This window comes from Urocampus carinirostris, chromosome 16 (genome assembly GCF_059441175.1).
Source record: "Urocampus carinirostris isolate Australia breed hairy pipefish chromosome 16, RoL_Ucar_1.0, whole genome shotgun sequence".
Lineage (NCBI taxonomy): Eukaryota > Metazoa > Chordata > Actinopteri > Syngnathiformes > Syngnathidae > Urocampus > Urocampus carinirostris.
Genome location: NC_142364.1, coordinates 12,628,834 through 12,650,865, shown reverse-complemented (window position 1 = coordinate 12,650,865; position 22,032 = coordinate 12,628,834). Strand labels below are relative to the sequence as shown.

The 22,032-nt window shown below is 40.3% G+C and overlaps 1 protein-coding gene across 1 annotated transcript in view; it reads right to left on the bottom strand.

Moving 5' to 3' along the window:
* Positions 1-12,581: 12,581 nt before the first annotated feature.
* LOC148350302 (leucine-rich repeat-containing protein 75B-like) overlaps positions 12,582-22,032 on the bottom strand; it is a 92,244-nt gene continuing 82,793 nt past the window's right edge. The window contains exon 3 of the mRNA XM_088355828.1: positions 12,582-15,670. Coding sequence (XP_088211954.1) covers positions 15,073-15,670 — 598 coding nt within the window. The 3' untranslated portion in view covers positions 12,582-15,072. The remainder of the gene's footprint in view (positions 15,671-22,032) is intronic.

The window sequence follows — 22,032 nt, the reverse complement described above, 5'->3', positions numbered from 1 at the left end:
CAACCAGTTCAGGGTGTCCCCTGCCCACTGCCTGAAGGTGGCTGGGATGGGCTCCAGCACCCCCTGCGACCCTACTGAGGATAAGCGGTGCAGATAATTGATGGATGGATGGCAAATGCTACTATAAATGTGAAAGCTCTAAATGAAAGCATTTTTGCACGGTTTCTATACTGCTGTAGGTGCACCTTAGTGCAAACTGGCGACTCGTGGTATAGTATCAAGTGGAGTCACAACAGAGGATGGCCTTTTTTCCATCTGTCTGTAGATGGGTACTGGGCCTTTTACGCTGTTTGTTTTTCTCTTCTAATTCCAAGACTTACCTTTGGGGAAGAGGGAGCTTCCTAATGGCGCCCACACTCTCTAAAAATACAAAAAAAGGTGTCCAGATTTCCGAATCTTATATCTAGCGGCCCTCTTTTTCTTGTCCTTCATGATTATCCATAAGTGGAGCACAGCAGGGAGTATGGAAACTAGTGTTCTGTTATTTGTTGTTTTACCTGGGAGTGTGATGTCTTAAAAAGCTGTTATCACAAGTCTCGAGAATTGATGTCACCAGGTCGGTCACAGAGGATTTTTATGGACTATATTAAGGGGACTAGTAGGTCTTACAGCGTTGACGTAATATTGTTCTTCACAGACCATGGGTCTCCAACATGGTACCTGCAAGCACAAGGGTGCCCCTTAAGGACAGTTGAGGTGCCCGCAGACCCCCCCTGAAAATAGCTCCCCAGTGCTGGATTATACTGATTTTCTAGTGAAATAATTTTGGGGGTTGATTGAGGTTTTTTCAACCTTACTTCCAATAATAACCTGGTAATAACAAACTTGGCCTGGAGAGGGATGGGAGCTGCCAGGTTGTACTTGCAAAATACACACCAGAAGATGTGTTGCCCTGACAGCCCAGGCGTTTAATCTATCCGTGAATAACATAGTAACAACAAAGATTATAAATCGCACCAGCCAAAAAACGCATAACAACACAGGGAACAAAGCAGGCCATTTTGATATGATCAACACGTGCTTAGAGCGCCCTCTTGCGGTTTAATGTGAAAATAATGTGATTTTATTTCTCCAGTAATAATTTGTCAAAAATAATTTGTAGTAAAATAAGCCAATGTATATTTAAAAAAGCTAGGTTGTTTAATATAGAATATTTCAGATAGTTTGCCTTATTTCAGTTTCTTTTTATTTTGGTTGAAAATTGCAAAAATATCAACAGTTGACTCAATGAGTTAATTTTGCTTTTTTTAATCAGCTTTTCTTATTTTATTTGGGAGACCAGATCAAACTTCTTATCCAGCAGATGCTACATTTGTAATTAGTATTTTTATTTTTGTTGAAAATATTTTTTCAAAAGCAAAACAAGATACACTATTTATGTGTTTAATTATTTACTTTATTTAGGCACAGCCCTAAAAACAGCATCAGTAATTAATAAACAAAAGGGAAAAACAAAATATGTGCACAAAAATTAGCTGATTATACAATAATATCATACATACGCATGTGCTTAAAGGGATTAGGCTGAAGCTTTTATCTTAAAATAGTTTAAACTATGCCTAAAAAGAGCCAAATGTTCTGCCAATAGGGTCAGAATTTATTTTTTTGCAGTGTATTAAGTCACACAATGCATATGATGATAAGATAGTCAAAGTTTTTTTCCCAGTGATTAAGGTTCTAGTATTAGTATCGTCACGTCGCTTCCCAGCAATGCGAAGGTCCGGCTTCTCTTTGGAGAGTGGGCTGATGCTTTGCACTGAAGAACAACGGCGACCAGATAATAAAGGTGCTGTATTTGAGTCAGATCAGGAGGCTTCTTGTGCTACTGCTAAACATGTAAATCAGTACTATAAGTTTTTTTATGGGGGGGAGCAAACCCCTACCCAAAAAAAACAGCCTGGAGAGGTATGGGCACCGCCAGGCTGTACTTGCTTAAGACACACCACAGGAAGTGGTCCCCTACCGTGAGTGTGCACTGTGATGTTGCTGAGAATGTTTGTTGAGCCTGCTTTGATGACTGATGAATTCTAAATATTCTGGGAAACGTTTTTCAGTAAATAATCTGTTACAAATGAATCATGTTATACAATTTCATTTTGTCCATTTCTCTGGGCATTTTGACAGTATTGTTGGTTGATTTAAATGAGTGAACTTTAAATTGTTGGATTTTGGCAGTTTCTTTTTATTGTCCTCGTTTCCTCATCCTAATCCCTATCATCATCCAGGGCCAAGTGTGCCCCAGGAGAGGAATATTATTCCAGCAGCTCATTCTTGATAATGATTAGCCACATTTGGGTAGCAGACTCCATCTTGTGCAGCAGCAGTATCACTGCAGGCAAGCACAGAAATGATGCAAATGCCCCTTTGAAATTCTTTATGCCATATCACATCAATAGTGACCCGCCGTTGGTTGAATTTCACAGCCATTTTGCTCTAAATATGTTCCGAGTCCCCCGGGCCAGCACTGACACACTTTGGAAGAGATATAAGCGCACTATAGAGACATCAAAGACGATTTTTGTTCGTTGTAGTTTTAGTGCTGAATTTTGTCTTTCTTTACCTGTGGAATGTTGACATGTTTACCTGATGCATTAATCTCTATCTTTGTGTTTCTAATATAAATTATCAAGTTACTAGAAAACAGCAGAGGCAATTTAAATCAATTTTCTGTGACTAACCAAAGGAGGTGCCATTTTAAATAAGTGTAGTGAATTGTGGGCTAAAATCACTACCTGATAATATTAGTAATAGTAGTAATGGTTCATAAATTATCTACTTTTTTGATAAATACAATATAGCATCATACTTAATAACCAATTCCAGTATGTGAGGAATAACCGACAGAAAACAAAAACATATTTACAAAGACTTTCAGCAGTAAATTTTACTCACGGATCCCTATAACGCGAGGCTTGTAGGGGCACCACAGTACATCCTAGCGACGCTGCACCCTCTCCAGGTCGATTTCTTTTGCAAGGGGTGTGCTCACCCACATTAAACAGTACTGGTTTCCACATTTACCAGTAGCAGGAGGAACTTCCCGATCATACTCTGTTACAGCACCTTCATCATCTGGTTGCTGTTGTTTTTTGGTGTAAAATGTCATCCTGCTCTTCAGAGATGAGATGGGCTTCAGCAATACTGATACTAGGGGAAAAATATTATGTTCCATCACATGTTGCATCACTTGTGGCTTTCATATTTTTATTATTAATACTACATTACAGTTTAATTGATGAAATAACACGTAAAAACACAGCCTTATACTTAGTAACTGAGGGGTTTTAAGACACTGTTTCATGCCAAGATTACGTTTTGAAAAGGTTCAAATCAGTATACATTGAAGCTTTGTATTGAAGTTTTTGTCATCCCTGTGTGTTTGCACAGTTCTTCCAAGCCATTTTTTTTTTTATACCATTCTTTTCTTCCTACTTAAAAATCATACTGGCTAGTTGTAATGTCAAAACCTTAACGGTGATAAAGGATCAGTCCGGAAAAAAAATAGAAATGGCTTTTAGAAAGTCTCCAGTGCAATTTAGGCTTTACCCACCTTTATTCTTAGTCAGATAGATTAAACAAATAATTACTAAATTGTGTTTCGTTCACATTTCATCACATTTTGACCTTGGACTACATCTTTTCAGGATATTAACTGGCCAGGGAGTAATTGTTGCCACCAAGAAGACAGGATTTTTGACAGAGATAAGGATTTTATTTGAGTAAGTATTTGCAAATCATAAATCATTGTCCTTTACGTACGCAAAGGGTGAGATATCAAGATAAAATATGATAATTCTTACAGAAAGGTAATCAGACCATTTATTTTCCAAAGTTTCAGTTTATTTACATAGATCGTGAGTTTCTTAAGAAAATGTTAGCAAAGTAAAATATCCAAAGACGTCCATTAGTTTTCTGTCTCTTCCTTTATCTCTGCATCACGTTTACTTACAACCTTCCTAATTTTACTTTTAACCCATAGCCCCGCAAAACATTATTAAGCCACCAGATGGTGTCGTTGCCCTTTTATACATTTTCAACTCTACAGAAATGAACCAGCATCACAATATGAAGAAGGAAAACCCCCCAAAATACGCTCTTCTGGTTAGTTTTGAGATATAAATTCTCCTTGTGTCCCTAATACAAAATGAAAGGTGAGTATTTAAATTTTTTCGATGCATTTTTTTGTGTTCATGGATTTTTGTATGTCGTATAAATTGAGTTGGTTTATTAGGCGAGGTCAGTTGAGAGTTATGGTTCTTAAAGTCATGTAAGAAAGTTAGTTAGTCAGATTATTAAAACGTTTTACTGAATATGTACCTGTAGTCATGATTTTATTAGTTTTCCACCTATTTATTTGTTTTATCATATAAACATTAATATGATCGTTACAATACTCATTTAGTTGTAATAAATGCACGTTATGCTTAACCGAATGAAGTATTTACTTACTGTTTTCATTTGCTGTTTCAATGTATCCATTCATTCAGTGGTTATATTTTTTTAACATTGTTTCCAAGTGGTGTTCTGATTGCTTTTATGAGTCTGCCCTTATCTTATCATACCACCTGCCTAAGCTGGGTCCTGTCCTCACAAAGGTCTGTTGTGAACAGTATTGGAAATAACGGTTATAAATAACACCGTTACGCAACGGCGATAATTTCTCAGTTGTGTGGTTATTCAACTAATTAGGATTTCTGCTGTTACGTTGGCGTTAACGTCACTGACAATCAAAGGCGTTGCAATACTTTGAATTAAGTTGTTTTCGCTCTCCATTGAGTTGTTTACGTCGCATCTTTTCGGATAATGACCCCATTCAAAATGGCGACTGTCATATAGTTAAGATGGCGATTACAAATATCGTAAATTCCGGACTATAGAGCGCACCTGATTATAAGCCGCGCGCACCTGATTATAAGCCGCACCCACCACATTTCGGGGGGGAAACTGATTTTGTACATACACAAGCCGCACCTATATATTAGCCGCATGCGCCCACATTGAAAAAACGCAATACAAACATGAAATTAACCCATACCCGATACAGTCCAAAAACACAGCCGTCAAAGTAAACGGAAAATGATACCGGTACTTAACATTTAATGCAGATCTGCAGAGTCCAGGTGCCTGTTGAAAGTAATCCAAGGAAAAAAGTGTATATTTCCAAAGGTAAGGGTGGGAAAAATATATATCTACTATTGTCGGCCGCATCCACAAACACGTCTCACCTTTATTCCACTTCCCGTCAGCCCACGTTTCTTTCTCATTTGCTCGTACAAAATATATCAGACTAAGTTTCTAAAATAAATACATTACAATAATATACAGTTGCAAATACATATTATACTAATGGTTACACATATTTACAAAGAAAGACGGTACACCAAGAGAGTTTTCAAAGCTTTAATAATAATATTATAACTTTCATCCCAAACCGTGCCTGTGAATGGTAGCAAAACTCTACTAGGAACATGCTCGCAACACAGCAAACAGCTCTGTTAAAAAAACATACCGTGCTTGTAGTAAGCACGGTCCTCATCTTCCTCCTTATAGCTGACGTCATCAAAGTTGTCTTCCTTTGGTCTGGAAAAGAGTCTTTGTCATATAGACGCACGCTCGCTAAGTAAAATTTGCGCGCGATAGCTCTGTTTACTTCTATATCGGACTGCCCGATTGCGTTTAGCTTGAATGTTGCGTCATGTGCCTTTCTTTTTGTAATTTGCATGATGAAGATATGTCTACGCTGATTTAATTTGTGCACAAGCTAAAAAGTTGCAGTCTAAATCTTACTTCTTGTACTCGAGCGCCGCTGGCGGCTGTTAGAAAAATTACATAAATTGGCCGCATCACTGAATAAGCCGCAGGGTTGAAAGTTTGAAAAAAAAGTAGCGGCTTATAGTCCGGAATTTACGGTACATTGTTTACTAATGTTGATTGTTTTTTCATTCATTCATTCATTCATTATCTGCACCACTTGTCCTCAGTAGGGTCAAGTCAAGTCAAGTCAAGTCATTTTTATTTGTATAGCCCTAAATCACGAAGAGTCTCAAAGGGCTTCACAGATTGTTACACTATATTACACAAACTATTTTCAACCGACAAGAGGAGTAGGTTATTCGTATGCAATGGAGTAGAAGTGAGTTTTAAGTTTAGATTTAAACATTTCCACTGAGGTTGCAGATCGAATCTCAGGGGGAAGAGCATTCCACAGCACCGGTGCCCGGATGGAGAACGCTCTCGAACCAGCAGAAGACTTCTTTGCTCTCGGGATCATCAGAAGACCAGCACTCTCAGATCGTAGGCTTCGGCCCGGGACATAGTGGCAGATCAGATCTGAAAGATAAGAGGGAGCAAGTCCATGTATGATTTTGTACAATACTAAGAGAACTTTGAAGTCACATCTTTGGCTAACTGGGAGCCAATGCAGGTTAGCCAAAATCGGTGTTATGTGATCGTACTTTTTTGTCCTGGTTAAGAGCCTCGCTGCGGCATTTTGTACTAGCTGAAGAGACTTGATTCTGGACTTCGGGAGACCGGAGAGTAGTGCATTGCAGTAATCGAGACGGGAGGTAACAAATGCATGAATTAATGTTTCCGCATCAGACTGAGACAGTATTGAACGGATTTTAGCAATGTTGCGAAGATGGAAGAAGGCAGTTCTAGTAATTTGTTTTACATGCATCTCAAAGGATAGTTCAGGGTCAAATATGACACCTAAATTTTTAACTGAGTCACTCTGTGTGATGTGACATTTGTCAATGTTCACAGCAGTTTTTGAGAATAAGTCCCGGCATTTAGAAGGACCAATGACTAACATTTCAGTCTTTTCAGAGTTAAGACGCAAGAAGTTGAGTGACATCCACTCTTTTATCTCAGTGAGACAGGCCTCCAAATTTCCACAGTTTAGTGTGGAAGATTCCTCCAACGGAAGATATAGTTGAGTGTCGTCTGCATAGCAATGGAAGCTGATGTTGTACTTGCGAATAATATCACCTAACGGAAGCATGTAAATGTTGAAAAGTAGGGGGCCGAGCACTGAACCCTGCGGAACACCGCAGGTAACATTAAAGGGCTCAGATGTCGTTTCACCATATTTAACACAGTGTGTCCTATCTGAGAGGTAGGATTTGAACCACGAGAGGACAGCTCCTGAGAGACCAATCCATTTTTCCAACCGTTCTAGTAGGATATTGTGGCGCACTGTGTCAAAAGCAGCACTAAGATCCAGCAGCAGCAAAAGTGATGAAGCGCCAGAATCCATTGACATTAGGAGATCATTTGTTACCTTGATCAGAGCTGTCTCAGTAGAGTGGTTAGCCCTGAATCCTGATTGCATGGATTCAAAAAGGTTATTCTCCGATATGAAAGCATTCAGCTGCTGTGCCACTACTCTTTCGAGTACTTTAGAGAGGAAAGGTAGGTTTGACACAGGTCTGTAATTACTTAATATTTCTGGATCAAGGTTGGGTCGTTTCAGTGTGGGTTTAATAACGGCGGACTTAAAAGCTGCTGGAACTACACCTGAGGAGAGTGATGTATTTATAATATTTAGAACTGAAGGCCCAAGGACGCTAAAAAGACTTTTAATAAGTGAACCTGGGAGCGGGTCGAACTGGCAAGTTGTCGGTTTGGCCGCATTCACCACTTGTTTGAGATCATCAAGTGACAGTTCACTAAAACCGGCCATTTTCCCAGGGCAGCCACCCTGTCGTGCATCTGTAAATTTCAGTCCTTTAATACGTGTGGTACTAACAATATCTTTTGCAATTTCTTCCTGTATGCATTGAATCTTCTTAGTGAAGAAGACCATTAAGTCCTGAGCAGAGTGTGTCGAACTGTCTGCGATAGGCTGTTGCCTTGTAAGCGATGCTACAGTGTCAAAAAGGGCTTTGGGGTTGTTCTTTTGAGACGCAATCACCTTCGAAAGGTAGGCCGATTTTGCAGAGGCAAGGGCCGCTTTATACTTTAACAAGCTGTCACACCAGGTTTGATGGAAAACCTCAAGCTTGGTAGCGCGCCATTTTCTCTCCCATTTCCTGCATTCTTTTTTAAGGGTTCTAGTTTCCTCAGTAAACCAAGGTGTGCGTCTTTTAGGACGTGATTTTAGTTTTATGGGCGCTATTGAATCCAGCACACTAGTCAGGGTGGTATTGAACTCATTCATGAGTGAGTCAATCGAGCCATTGTATTTAGGAAAGGACGCAACTGCTCCAGGAAGGAGTTCAAAGAGCTCAGAAACTGTGCCAGTGCTTATATTGCGTCCGCTAGATCCCTCAGCTTTATTAACTTTACATTTAGTTAGCACCTCAAATGTCACTAAATAATGATCAGAGATAACAGTAGTACACGGTAGCACCATAATGTTTGAGGTTAAAACTCCTCGAGTCAGAATCAAGTCTAGCGTGTTCCCATTTTTATGGGTTGGCAAGTCAACCAGTTGAGTAAAACCAAATGCATCAATTAGAGAACTAAACGCAATAGTAAGTGAACTGTGTGGGGAGTTCATATGAATGTTAAAGTCTCCCATAATTATAATTTTGTCTGCATAGGTTACTAGTTCAGACAAAAGTTCAGCAAATTCGTCTAAGAAAGTTGTGTATGGCCCAGGTGCGCGATAGATAGTTATTACATCAATTGACAATTGAGGGGACCGCATCACAAGAGCCTCAAACGTTTTGTAATTATTAGAGGTACGTGTATTAAATTTGAGCGATTTTTCAGAGATTAGCGCAACACCACCACCTCTTTTCAGCGTGCGTGCTATATGACTACTCTCGTAGTCTGGGGGAGAGGCATAATTTAGCGCTAAGTGCTCATCCGGGCGTAACCACGTTTCACAAAGACCCATACAGTTAAGTTTATAATCACGAATAATGTTATCAACAAGTAAAGCTTTTGGAGCAAGCGATCTAATATTTAACAGACCAAATTTCAGCTTTGCTGAATCATTTGACTTAGCTGAACTCTTTGTAGTCTTTGTCGAGATCTTCAAAAGCTCCCGGCGTTGTGGCCGCTCGTGAGCGCTGAGTTCAAAGCGTCGGTTGTCCGGCGAGGAATGAATGGTGGAAATAGTTACATCCTCGCGTCCATCTTGCTGCTTGGACTTCACACGCTTCACACATCTACCTGCACGGCAACCACGTTTCTGCTTTCTTTCTTTACGGGGCCGCCGCCGCCGTTTTTTAAGAGGAATAGTTGTCCACAAGGATGCCGGGTCTCTTTGAAGTTCGCTCGGTATATCATGGGCGGTATAAAAAGTGCCCGAATAATCGAAATTTAGACGCCCACCCAACCGAATAAGTTCGTCCCTACTGTAAGTGTTTTTGGCCACACATGTGTCCAAAAGTGAAAGCAAAAAAGACAAGAGAACGGCAATAAATAGAAGATTAGCTGGAGAGCTCGCCGCAAGCATGTATCCATGCGCAGTCGCCATCTTGAAAGGAGGTGGGGGTGGGGTGCTCGAGCCCATCCCAGCTATCTTCGGGGCAGTGGGCAGGGGACACTGTGAACTGGTTGCCAGCCAGTCGCAGGGCACACAGGGACAACTAATACGCGATAGAGAAAATTGTGTTGTGTGAGGGGTTAGGGTTCAAAAATGCGATTTCTGAACCCTGAGGGCAATGCAAAGTAAAAACGCCGTATACGGGGGGGTCTACTGTATTGTCATGTTAGTCAGGAGAGAAAGTTTAATTGCACTACGCTGATTGCAAAAACCACTCATTCCCACCCAAAAAAAATCTGTTCTTGTTTGTGTCCATGTAGAGAAAATGCCAAAAAGAAGGGGGCCCAAAAGCATCTCATTCTATATTGCAAAATAAAAACCTCTTCAGGTGGGTTAACTGTATTCCAGGGCTGTACTGTATTGTGCTAGTCGGGAAAGAAAGTACATCCCACAACACTCGATGAATACATGACTCTCCCCTTTCGTTTATATCCATGCGGACAAAATATTTTTTTAGGATCTATGATTAAGATTGTCTTACGCCGCTAGTAGCATTAAAAAACAACGACGACCAGATGATACATATTCTGTATCAGCCAGTTTAAGAGGCTTCTCCTGCTACTGGAAACCATGGAAACCAGGACTATGTTTGGGGAGCAAACCCCTAGCCTAAAAACATCCAGGTGCCCCAACGACTCTGACGGTTAAGAGATCGGTAAACTGTGAATATGTGCAGGTTTATATATTTATTTTTTACTGGGAACCCCTCCTCCCCCTGCTGTGTTTTCTAAAACATTTCCCATCTGACATCTCCCTTCTTCATTTCAAGGGGCAACAGGAATCTGAATGAAGACGCATGGTTACAGAATCTACTCACCCGGAGAGAAAACGCTTCGCTGGCTGGATGTTGGCATTCTTCTTCCCATGACAGGTCAGCTCAGGGCGACACTTCTTCACACACAACAGATGAAACGCTGACATGCAAACGTGCCGATAGGGGAAGGGGGAGGAGGAAGACTAGAAGGCCTGTCAGCATTTTGCAAGCTCTTAACACACAAACAAGTGATTGGTGATACAATGTTAAGATTATGTTTATTATGTAGCCAGTTAAACATTGAATCGTGTTTTTTTTTCTCAAATTGATTGGATATAGCTTGTTTAAAATTACTGCAAAAGTCAAAGGCTATCAACATTTGGTCATAACTTTCCGAAAAAAACCTGAAGTGTGTGTTGTATACTAGGGCTGCAGCAACGCATCGATAAAATTGATTATAGAGCCACCAAGCTCATTAAATGAATGCAAATAAGTGCACCGCATTTCGTTGTGAAGTTATAGGGATAGGGATATACAAATAACAAAACAAAATTTGCATGAAACAGTTAAGTACTTTAAAGTTAACATTTTCAAGGGAACAGAAAATGCTGAAGGAATACAGAAAGAAATAATAATCAGAAAATAGATTAAAAAAATAGTTAAAATTAATAGTGATTACATGTTTAACTCAACACAAGGGGATGCTTCTTAAAGGTGCGGTATGTAGTTTGAGGTATCCTTAAAAAGTTTGAAAATATATATTTTCACGATTACGTGTTAACAATTTGCTACTGGTGCAGCACGGCGGCGCAGTGGTTAGCGCGTGTGCGGCACAGGTCTGAGGTCATGAGATCGACCCTCCTGTGTGGAGTTTGCATGTTCTCCCCGTGCTTGTGTGGGTTTCCTTCGGGCACTCCGGTTTCCTCCCACATTCCAAAAAAATGCTTGTCAGGTTAATTGGCCGGACCAAATTGTCCCTAGGTGTGAATGAGCGGGCGAATTGCCTGCCTCTGTGTGCCCTGCGACTGGCTGGCAACCAGTTCAGGATGTCCCCTGCCCACTGCCCGAAGACAGCTGAGATGGGCTCCAGCACCCCCGAAACCCCTACTGATGATAAGCGGTGCAGATAATGGATGGATGGAATTTTCTACTGCGTTCAAAGAGAATTGATACCTTCTTTTCATCATGATATATGCCTTTATCTTACTTTTCTCATCGGTGTTCCAGCCACAAAGCGTTATCGGCAGGAGGAAAGGATGCAGAGGTAAAGTAGTTGGAGAGTGATTTCACGCAGGTGCTGGTTGTTTTAATTTATTCGACGACGAAAATGGTCAAATTAAGAAAAGGACTGTTTGAAATACTGTCTAAATAACCACCCAAACCTCAAAAAAGATGAAAAATCAAAATTAAGTTTATTTTGAGCGCTCTGAAGAAAGACAGGCAGCTTGACAGAGGCTGCAATGATGATTTCAGCCAAAAGATGGCATCAGTAAGTAGAATAATTATAGACACCATATTTATGGATATATCATTTGCAAATTAGGATTGTTTATCAAATTCAAAGATTTCACCCACCAAAAACAAATTAGTTGACAAAATTTTGAAAAGTGTGTTTGTATTTTGTTTTTTGATTTCGGGCGGCTACAACTTTTGGTACGTATAAAATCAAATTTATCGCTCTTTCTTTGTTATTGAATTTGTATAATAGATCGAAATGTAATATGATCTTGAATAAGGAAAATTGTATCTAACATATTTGCAAGTGTAGAGCATACATTTGTATGGATCTTTTGTTATAAGTTATTTGACTAACACTTGGATTTTTTTTTTATTGTTCTGTTGTTTTTGCACAATTTTTTTGATCCGTCCAAAACTTCAGTGTTTGAATAGAGAAATAACTTTAAAATGTGTTTTAAAAAAAATCTGATTCATCGATTAATTGAAAAAAAATTATCGACCAAGTCATCAATTATTAAAATAAGTAGTTTCAGCCCTATAAATCAAGTCTTGTTTATTTGTATAGCCCTTAATTACAAGATGTCTCAAAGGTCTGCACAGGTTATAATGACACCATGCCCTGATCTCAAACCAACATGCGGGCAAGGAAAAACTCAAAACCTCAGCCCGGGAAAAATAATAAACCTTGAGAAGGGGCCTCACAAGTGGTAATCCTCCTTCCAGGATGACCAGGGAGCAATATATTTAGTATTGGGTAACAGTACACAAATATAGGTAACATCAATAAAATAAATCAATAGGTAACATCTTGAAATTTGTCCAGAAAGTGCAGTGTATAGATAACCAAAATAGTAAGAGTCCACAAAACAATCACCTAAAACAGTTTATTTGGAAGCAACAACAGGCAGACATAACTTTTATTTTCAAAGTGAGCTACATCTCCATTAACAAGATTTCTTAAAAACATACTTGGGTTGATGCACAGCACAAATCATCACCTAATCTGTAGAAAAGGCTCAAATAAATCACTTAAGGATAGTGTATCTTTAACGTTTCGTTTACATGTGAACGTAGACTCATTAAAAACAGTCTATTCTCGGCCTTGCCATCATTAAAGTGCAAATGAGCAAACATTTCATATCTGGCATCAAAAGGTACTAATTTACTCTGATATACGCTCTAATTATATTATACAAAAACACACGCAAACAACACAACAGGCATCCTTCTCTTTACCTCAGTACAAAATCAACAATACTGCAGAAAGAAGTACACAATACATCAACGAGAGGAAGGATAAAGTGACGTACATTTCAAGAAAACATCTTGTTGAAAAAAACATGCTACAGTATACAGTTAGAAATCTGAATACTCAACTGTATACTTCATGCCCTAAATTGCAAATGATCGGAAATGGCATCCTTCATGTCCCCGCAAATAAATAGAATGCATCATAACTCGTCATCAAAAAGATCTAGGGCTCGCCCTATTTACTGAAGGGGAAAAAAACCGAGGGAACCCAACCAAACAAAAATCAGATCACAGGCATCCCACATCCCCAAAAAGGGTTTATATAGCTAAACACGGCTACAGTCAGAAATACTATCCTTTCAATTTCTATTGTATTTGTTTTCTTTGTGTGTTTGCTGACTTTTTGGCAAATAAGCTGGCTACACCTTGGGCTTAACAGACAATTTCAGGGCACGGGAAGACACAACATTTTCACATTCACAGGAGGAAAAGTACCCATGCAACTATTGGGAAACATGCAAAGGGAAACTGTGAAGCATTTTTGGCCCTTTTAAACTCCAAAATTAATGTCAATGATATTTTTTTATAGCTTACATCCTATTGGGAAAAATAATCAATTAATTATAGTACCCTGTTTTTTTTAGACCAGAGAATTAGCATTGTGTAAAAAATGTTTAAAAGTATTGTCTATTTATGTTTCTGTTTTATTTTGAAAGCTCATTACTAGAATGAAATGCAATACTTGATATTTTGGCAATTCAATATCTCATTTTTGTCTTAAAGCTTACATATGTCGATTACCAATGTGATTCACCTGTTTCCGCTTATTTGGTGCCAACCGCCGCGGGTACTGATTGGTTCCCTGTCACTATTTAAACCCAGTCCTGTCAATCCCCTGTTGTCAATCCGTATGCGAACCTCATCGTATACTAGGCAAGCCTTTTTCGACCCTGACTCCCTCCTGTCCCGTTTTTGCGCCCGTTTGCTACGACCTGTTTTGATCCTGACCACGTCTGCTCTCCCGTCCCGGATTACGACCCCTTTTTGTTCCCGACCACGTCTACTCTACCGTTCTGGCTTGCGAATCGTTTCCGACCCCGACCACGACTTGCTCTCCCAGTCCCGGCTACCGACCAGTTTTCCGTCCCTGACACCGCTATCGCTCGCTACAGAAGATCCACTTCCGTGTTTGGATCACAATCAGAGTACGAGAGCGACTTGCTTCCCGCTTCCAGCGAACACCGGATCGTGGGCGCAGCCTTTCCTCTTTCCTTCAATAAACGTAAACGTAAACGCTGCGCAATTGGGTCCTGTTTCCGTTCTGGTCCTGACAACATTTTTGTTTTTGTTTTCTGGGTATCCCAAATAAATTATGACCCAACTGGTATTTTCATCAAATATAAAATAACCTTACTTTGTTAAGAATATATAAAATAAAATGAATAAAAATTGAAGGCTAAATTAAAAAAACAAAACAAATTATTTTTAATACAAAATGTTTTGACTTGTAATGAGCAAAATTGTATTATTTACAAAATTTTGGATGGTTTTGCCCATTTCAAGTTTTTTTTCTCATTTTGTCAACACTATCCTAAACGGCGTAAAACTTATCAACATTATTCTAAACAAAATTAATTTCTTTAGTTTAAGGCTTTTTTTCTTAAACCACAAGTGAAACAAGATGAGATACCTCAATATAATAAAAATATATGCAAAATAAGCAAACTTTTGTTCCTTTTTTTTGGTCAGAATTCATATTTCCATGTATTTTGACTGCGTAAACATATCCGTGGTTGGTAAAGTGCCCTTGAGCAAGGCACTTGACTGCCGAGCTTCTTGATTGGTCAGCAATTCAATGAGTCAGGGCTAAATCAGTTGCTCTTATATGAGCTATTGGCAAGTTAAATGTCCTGAATTGATTATGTGTCTAAGTTGAAAAACCCCTGTCATATAGTGAACACTGTTAATGTCAGAAGATAATTCAGCTTGTAAATAGGGTGTTAGAGCAAGATCGCCGTGGTGGAAACATCCAGGGGAACAACACTACATTTGACTTTTAGTTCAGGAGACTACAGTAAGAGTCAGGAAACTTGGATGTGTCTTCTTTTGATCACCTTTCACAGAAAGCCACCTGCACATTCCTGGACTTTCTCTCCTCCGTGTAGCCCCAAGAGTGAAGTTCAAGCGTATCCTCATCCCGCTCGGCCTCTGCTTCGTCGCCCTCCTCATAGACGCTGTTCTCCTCCACAGAAGTCTCCATGTTGGGAAGGTAGCTACTTAAAGTCTTTCCCTTGCTGTACTCGTAGATGGTAGGCAGGCTGCTGCGTAGGCCAAAGCGGCGGCGAAGGGCCACCAGCAGTGGCTGTGGCACAGTGAAGATGTCCACGTTGTTACCCAAGTCAATCCACGCCAGGCTTGGGAATCTTTTGGAGTCTTTTACCGCCTCCATCAGGTCCTTCAGGACGGCTACCGTCAGCCGGTTGCCGTTGACGGCTAGCGTATTCAACTTAGGCAGACCACCCAGGGCTGGCAGGAGCAGACGCAGGCTTTCGTCCTGAAGCCCAGTGAAGCTCAAGTCGACGGCTGAAACGGTCTCGCTTGCATTCTGCAGGTAGAAAGCCACGCGGTGGACATCCCTTCCCGAAAGTGGAATGCCAGAAAGGTTGACCACGTCGCCCGACAGCTTTTTCTTCAGGGTGGTCTTCAGACTATTAGGAAAAGAGAAGGTAAAATGTAAAGCAGGCGGATTATGTTTTGAGATATTGGCAAATAGATTGGACAGTTTATAGAGTTGTGAACTTCATTGAGTCAAGTCATTTTTATTTGTATAGCCCTTAATCACAAAGAGTCTCAAAGGGCTGCACAGGTTATTGCACAGGCTATTATTACAGACTATTATTACACCATCCCCTGATCTGAAACCAACATGAGGGCAAGGAAAAACTCAAAAACCTCAACATGAGGAAAATGAAGAAACCTTGAGAAGGGACCGCACATGTGGTAATCCCCCTTTCAGTATGACCAGGCTGCAATGGATGTTGCAATTACAGATAATACACAGATATTGTCAACAAAAAATATAGGTTACTCATATGCTATAGAGTAGAAGTGTGTTTTAAGCTTAGATTTAAACATTGCCACTGAGGTTGCAGATTGCATTGCTGGACACTATTGGCATACCTTTATCGGCATCAGGTTTACATTTAAATTCAGTTGGCTGTCATTAGACAATGAGATCAATTGTTTTGTGGAGCATAAAAATCGTCAACCGTTAGTTTGGAAACCGACAACATGGAAAAGAGTGCTGGCTTTGAATACAAGAGGAAAAGCAAGAGTCATGAGTCTTAGAAAGACTCAAATTATTCGGGTGGCCGATAAGGTATCAAGACAGATCAACTTTTGGGGAGGAATACAAGGGGAAACGACAGCTCTATAAAAAGAATACTTCCAAAAAAAACGTTCTGAAGCTGTATCTCAATCCATTTCTTAAGACCTGAATGCTCTGCAGATCCAAGAAATACCCAAGCTACGACAGTTTTCAGCTCATACGCAATCCTAATTTTAATAAACGGTATAGAAAAGGGCTGGAAAAATAGTTCCATGTCTGCCTTTTCTTTTCTTATCTTAACTAGCATCTGTTTACAAAGGCTCAATAGAGCAGCCGCCACGCTGTCCCATTAGACTGCAGGAACTGAAAAGTATGCAAAAAAACAGAAAGAGGGAGCCACAAGCGCCAGTAGACTGTAACAAGTGCTGTGATCAATAATGAGATATTTGGCAATTGAGTGTGTCATAGTCTCAAGTAATGACTTCTATCTGCCGGTCACTGATGTGAAATCAAAGACGGATAAATGACAAGGTGGACCCGCGGACTGGAGTGTTGTGTAAGATAAACAAGGCAAAGAGTTTCTGACGGATTTTTCTTTTTTGTCGTTGTTTGGGTATTGGCCCCGCTTCAGAAACACCGACATTCAAGGACAGTATGAGACGGCCCTCAGTTGGAATATGCCGGAGGCCTGAACTTTTTACCACAACAAAGTAAATCGTTTTACGCTCTTATAAAAAACACACACACACATCCTTATGTACTGGCTAAAGTTTTTGGCTAATAAGCCTCCATAGGTCCCACTTTATGTTTTCCCTGCTCATTAATTTGCATGCAATGTATACATCTGTCACCCTTCGGGCCAAGTTAATAAATAAGACACCACCTAGCACACTGATTCTGGAGATGATTGATTAAAGTTCCCGGGTTATACTTCATCACCTCCTTCATGTACCAGCACTTAATCTTCATCTATTTTATTTTCTTAACGCGCTGTAGCAGTTCATAAAAATTCTCATTTGGCCTCCCAAACCTTAAGTAATTTTTATTGATTATTTTAATCATATGAGTGTTCCTTGCCGGTGGTTCATTTAACGATTCATCACATATGATATCGTTATGAATGACTGAATGATAAAAGAGGGCTTGTCATGATTACCGATGTGACTCAGCTTTGCCTGCTCATTAGGCGCCAACTGCCGCGGGTTCTGATTGGCTCCCTGTCAGTATTTGAACCCAGTCCTGTCAGTCCCCTGTTGTCAGTCCGTCTGCAAACCTCAGTGAACACTAGGCAAGCTTTTTTTGACCCTGACTCCCACCTGTCCCGTCTTTTGCTCCCGCCTGCTCCAGCCATGACCTGTTTTGATCCTGACCACGTCTGCTCTCCCGTTCCGACTTACCACCCGTTTTTAATCCCAACCACGTCTGCTCTCCCGTCTCGGCTTACGACCCGTTTCTGACCCAGACCAAGTTTTTGCTCTCCTGCTTTTCCGTCCTTGACACCGCCATTGCTCGCTACGGAAGATCCACTTCCGTGTTCGGATCACAACGAGAGCGACTTGCTTCCCGCGCCTAGCGAACTCCGGATAGTGGGCGCAGCCCTTCCTCTTTCCTTTAATAAAACTTGTGAGAAACGTAACACAATTGGGTCTGGTTTCCATTCTGGTCCAGACAGGGCTATGTCTGCCTCTACGTTATATTTTAATTTGGTGATCCAGTTGTGAAGAAAATGACTGCATGAGATAGATGGAAGGATAGATGAGGCTTCTCATACGTATTTACTCCCAAGCAGGATGGATCTCAAAGAAGGAAAAGGTCCAGTATGGAAAGAGTTTATTGATGAGTAATTTCAAGAGTTAGCGATATATTTATAGCAGACATTTGCTCAGCGAGAGGCCCTCCCACCTGTTAGTCTGCGGGAATGATGAAAACGCACAACTAACAAAGTCAGGCAAGGTTTGCACACTAACTGAGAGTGGGTGGTGTTGGGAGCGGGTATAGGGGGAGGTTTGTCTTAGTTTTAATGAGGCACAGAAAATATGACTCCAGACTCCAGCTTTCAAGCACACTGCCTCAGGGCTGCGCGGCCACAGTTCCCACCCACAAGCTGCTCATTTGGCCGCGGGCCCACCGCGCCGGCGTTTAGCAATGTCTGAAGACGCTTTTGTAGGACGCGCTCCATTATCCTGATGGCATGGCACAACAGAACGGGGGTTCTACTGATATGGCAAGTGCAGTCAAAATATCAAAAGAGTAAACATGGAGAGTCGAACAAAAATCCGAACTTTTTCCCCGTGTAGGGCCACGTACAGAAAAATACAAGTATAAGGGCGACTTTTTTAACTCATTCAATGGCAAACATTCATCTCAAATGGGAATGCGAGCCATTTTTTTGCCATTTTGCCATTAGTTTTGATGGTCTACTTAGAATTTAGTTCTGTGGCTTTTTTTGAATTCGTGATACCTCCCATAACTAAAAAATTATTTCCAGAAACACAACGTCCCTTTGCTTGCAAAATCACATTTTAGTTCAAGAACACTGAACTTATGCATGAACTTTGCAAGAACCCTTCAGCGTCTGATGTTGGCCAATCTGATGTCGCCCACACACTCTCAATCTCCGGATAGAGGTAGGAAAACAAGAAGTGAGGGCTCCTCGATGTGTGAAAAAAGATCTGATCAACGCTATTCCTGCCATCAAATGATGATTTGTCATACTGATATCATTCCCAGGGTCTTGCTACTTCCTGATCAGTACCAAAGCCCCTTTAATTAGTTTAAAAAAAAATACCACGTATATTAACATTTTGCCACTCCGGGACAATGCTTCTGAAAATGTATTCTAGAATCTGAAAAATTAAACATTGTATTTACACATTTTAATGGTATGTCAAAGTGTTTCCAAAAGTGGCCATTTGGAGATGGCCAGTTTACAGCCCTAAAACCTTTGCTACCGTTTATTTTACTTTGGCCATTTTTTAGACATTGTGAAATATTTGTGTTTTATGTTTGACTTCTCTTTCCAGAACCACACTTGCGCATGAAAATCGTGCGTAAAACGGATCCCAAGTTGCATGTATACACATTTATTTTCGGCTTTGATTTCAAAATAGCTCGTAAAATTACGCGGGGAATTTCATTGGCTAACCAATGTGTGACCCCACATTTGAATCAGTCACTGTTGGCGCCAGAATTTTAAGCTAAAATTAGGTCATGGCGTTGTTTTCAATACAGGCCCTCAAGGTTTGTCACTGGCTAAGGACAGTGAAACAATGCTTGCAAGTGGCCAAGATAGGTGTCAATGAAAATGTCAGAGGCAAATGGCCATATTAGAAATCATTTTACGAGTCTGTTTCTTTTAAAAGGGGAGTTAGTTATGGTCCGAAACGAGCGGATTACAACAAAGTTCGTCAAACGGTGCTGGAATGCTTTTAGGCGGATTTTTTTTTTTTTTTTTTTTAATCTGTCGGCATTATTGTGTGTTTGGAAGTAAATATTTATCACAGTTGGATTCACTATACTCTAGTGAATGTTACCAGACCATGTTTACGGGGAATTATGTCATGAGTGGAAATTCACAGAACTTTTGGGTGAGTTATACTGGTTTTAGAGTTTTCTGAGATCTTTTTCCAGACTGATTGTGATGTTTCTGTGAGAGTTTAAGCTTTCCATTCATATGTGGCATGACGTATCCCGGTGACTGGTGACATCGTGAAGGCACGACTTTGGCGGAACATTAAGGGGTTAAAATATATAATGTTTTATAATTTCCAATTTCCTGCTTTAACTTTCTCCCAAAAATACTCTTAATAAACAAACACAACTTGCCCAATGTGGTGTTTTGAACAAAGAAGGAATACCTTTTTCCAAACAAGTCTCTTGCAACTTATTGTCAATTCGAAACATTCTCGCCTTGGAAACTCTTCATCAAGGTCTCCACGGCAATTAACTTTTTTATGCAACTTTTCATTCTTGTTTGATCATTAAAGTCAGAAAAGAAACACACAAAGGATAGACGACTGAAAATTTAATCAAAGTCGTGAAGTATCAATAAACAGGATACATGCCTGCCGCTCAGAGCCGGTGTGGCATTTATTGACGTTGTCGAGGGCTAACTGAAACCAGAGCAAAAGAAACTAATAAGAGTTAAGTCTCCAGTGTCAAACTATTGGCTGCTTAAATATGGCGGGAGCAGACAGCCTAATTGCTTTTCATCGTTCGACTTTCCTGGGGGATGTTGTTAACTTTCAAGCACGGAGCAAGGGTGCTCACTGTTGTGTGGTTATGCAAAGCCCAGAGGTGGGAGAGAAAGCATCTGGGGTTTTTGCGATATTGAAATAGACCGCAGGGGGATGGGGAGCCTGCATGCTCTAAAGGCTAGCGCAACCTCGAGAATGCATGGCCTAATGCACATGTGTCATTTTCTGTGGCCAGCGAGACATTGCTGAGAGAAGCACAACAGAAAAATGAGACACATTGACTTGCAACATCCTTTGCTGTCTGGTCATCCTGAAAGGGGGATGCCACATGTGCGGTCCCTTCTCAAGGTTTCTCCATTTTCCTCATGTTGAGGTTTTTGAGTTTTTCCTTGCCCTCATGTTGGTTCCAGATCAGGGGATGGTGTAATAATAGTCTGAAAAAATAGTCTGTGTAATAACGTGTGAAGCCCTTTGAGACTCTTTGTGATTAAGGGCTATACAAATAAAAATGACTTGACTTGACTATGTCACGCAAACCTGGCGCCACTCCCAAAGCACCCACTGTAGCTTTATTAGCTCACTACCATTAATCAACCAGAGAATATTGAGGTAACCAATCCTGATTTTATTTCACTTAAAATAAAAGTCACAGAGGCGCAAATTAAGGCAATACGAAGAAACATTTTAAAAAAATAACTTCTTTCTATTGTAGACATGAATTCTAACAGCAAAGTTTCCATATTCAGCCAGAAAAACTTTCAAATCATTAAATCCATCATTGAAACTAGTGTTAATAGAATAGAATTTAGAATTTAATCGAATTTGCTTTTATTGTCATTCTTTGTAACCTTGCACACAGAACGAAATGTCGATATACCTGACCCGTATAGTTAAACTGTAGCGAGCCGATGCAGCCGCAGCTAAACAGGGCGCCGCCATTTTAGACCCAACTGCTGTCTTGGGAGTCATTATGTGACCAAACCCCCCAATTCCAACCCTTGATGCCGAGCGCCAAGCAGGGAGGCGATGAGTACCAATGCTGTAAGTCTTATGACTCGGCCGAGGCTTGAACCAGCGACCTCCCAGTCTCGGAGCGGGCGCCCTACCATCTAGGCTACCGAGCTGGTTAGTGTGCTATTTTTGTCACTCGTGGAATTAATTCAATCGTTTTGCTTTTTTATTTTAAAAATTCACAGTTGATTAACACTAAGAGAGATTAAGTCTTATTAAAGGTAAAAATATTGAGGGGGGGAAAAAAAACTCAAAAATTAAAAATTCAAAGTTGATTAACACTACGAGATATTAAATCTTATTGACAATTGTTTCTTAATCAAATGTTACATCCCTAAATTACAATGATCTGTGAGCCTACAAAAATACCCCAACTAACACTTTTCATTCCATTAATTTACTAGTTCGGCCCCTTTGACAATGTTTTTTTTTTCTAAAATGTGGGCCCCCAAACTAAAATGAGTTTGACACTGCTGGCCTAAGGAAAATGATGTTTGTTGCAGGAGTCACTTTGTCATTATCGAGTCTGGGGTGA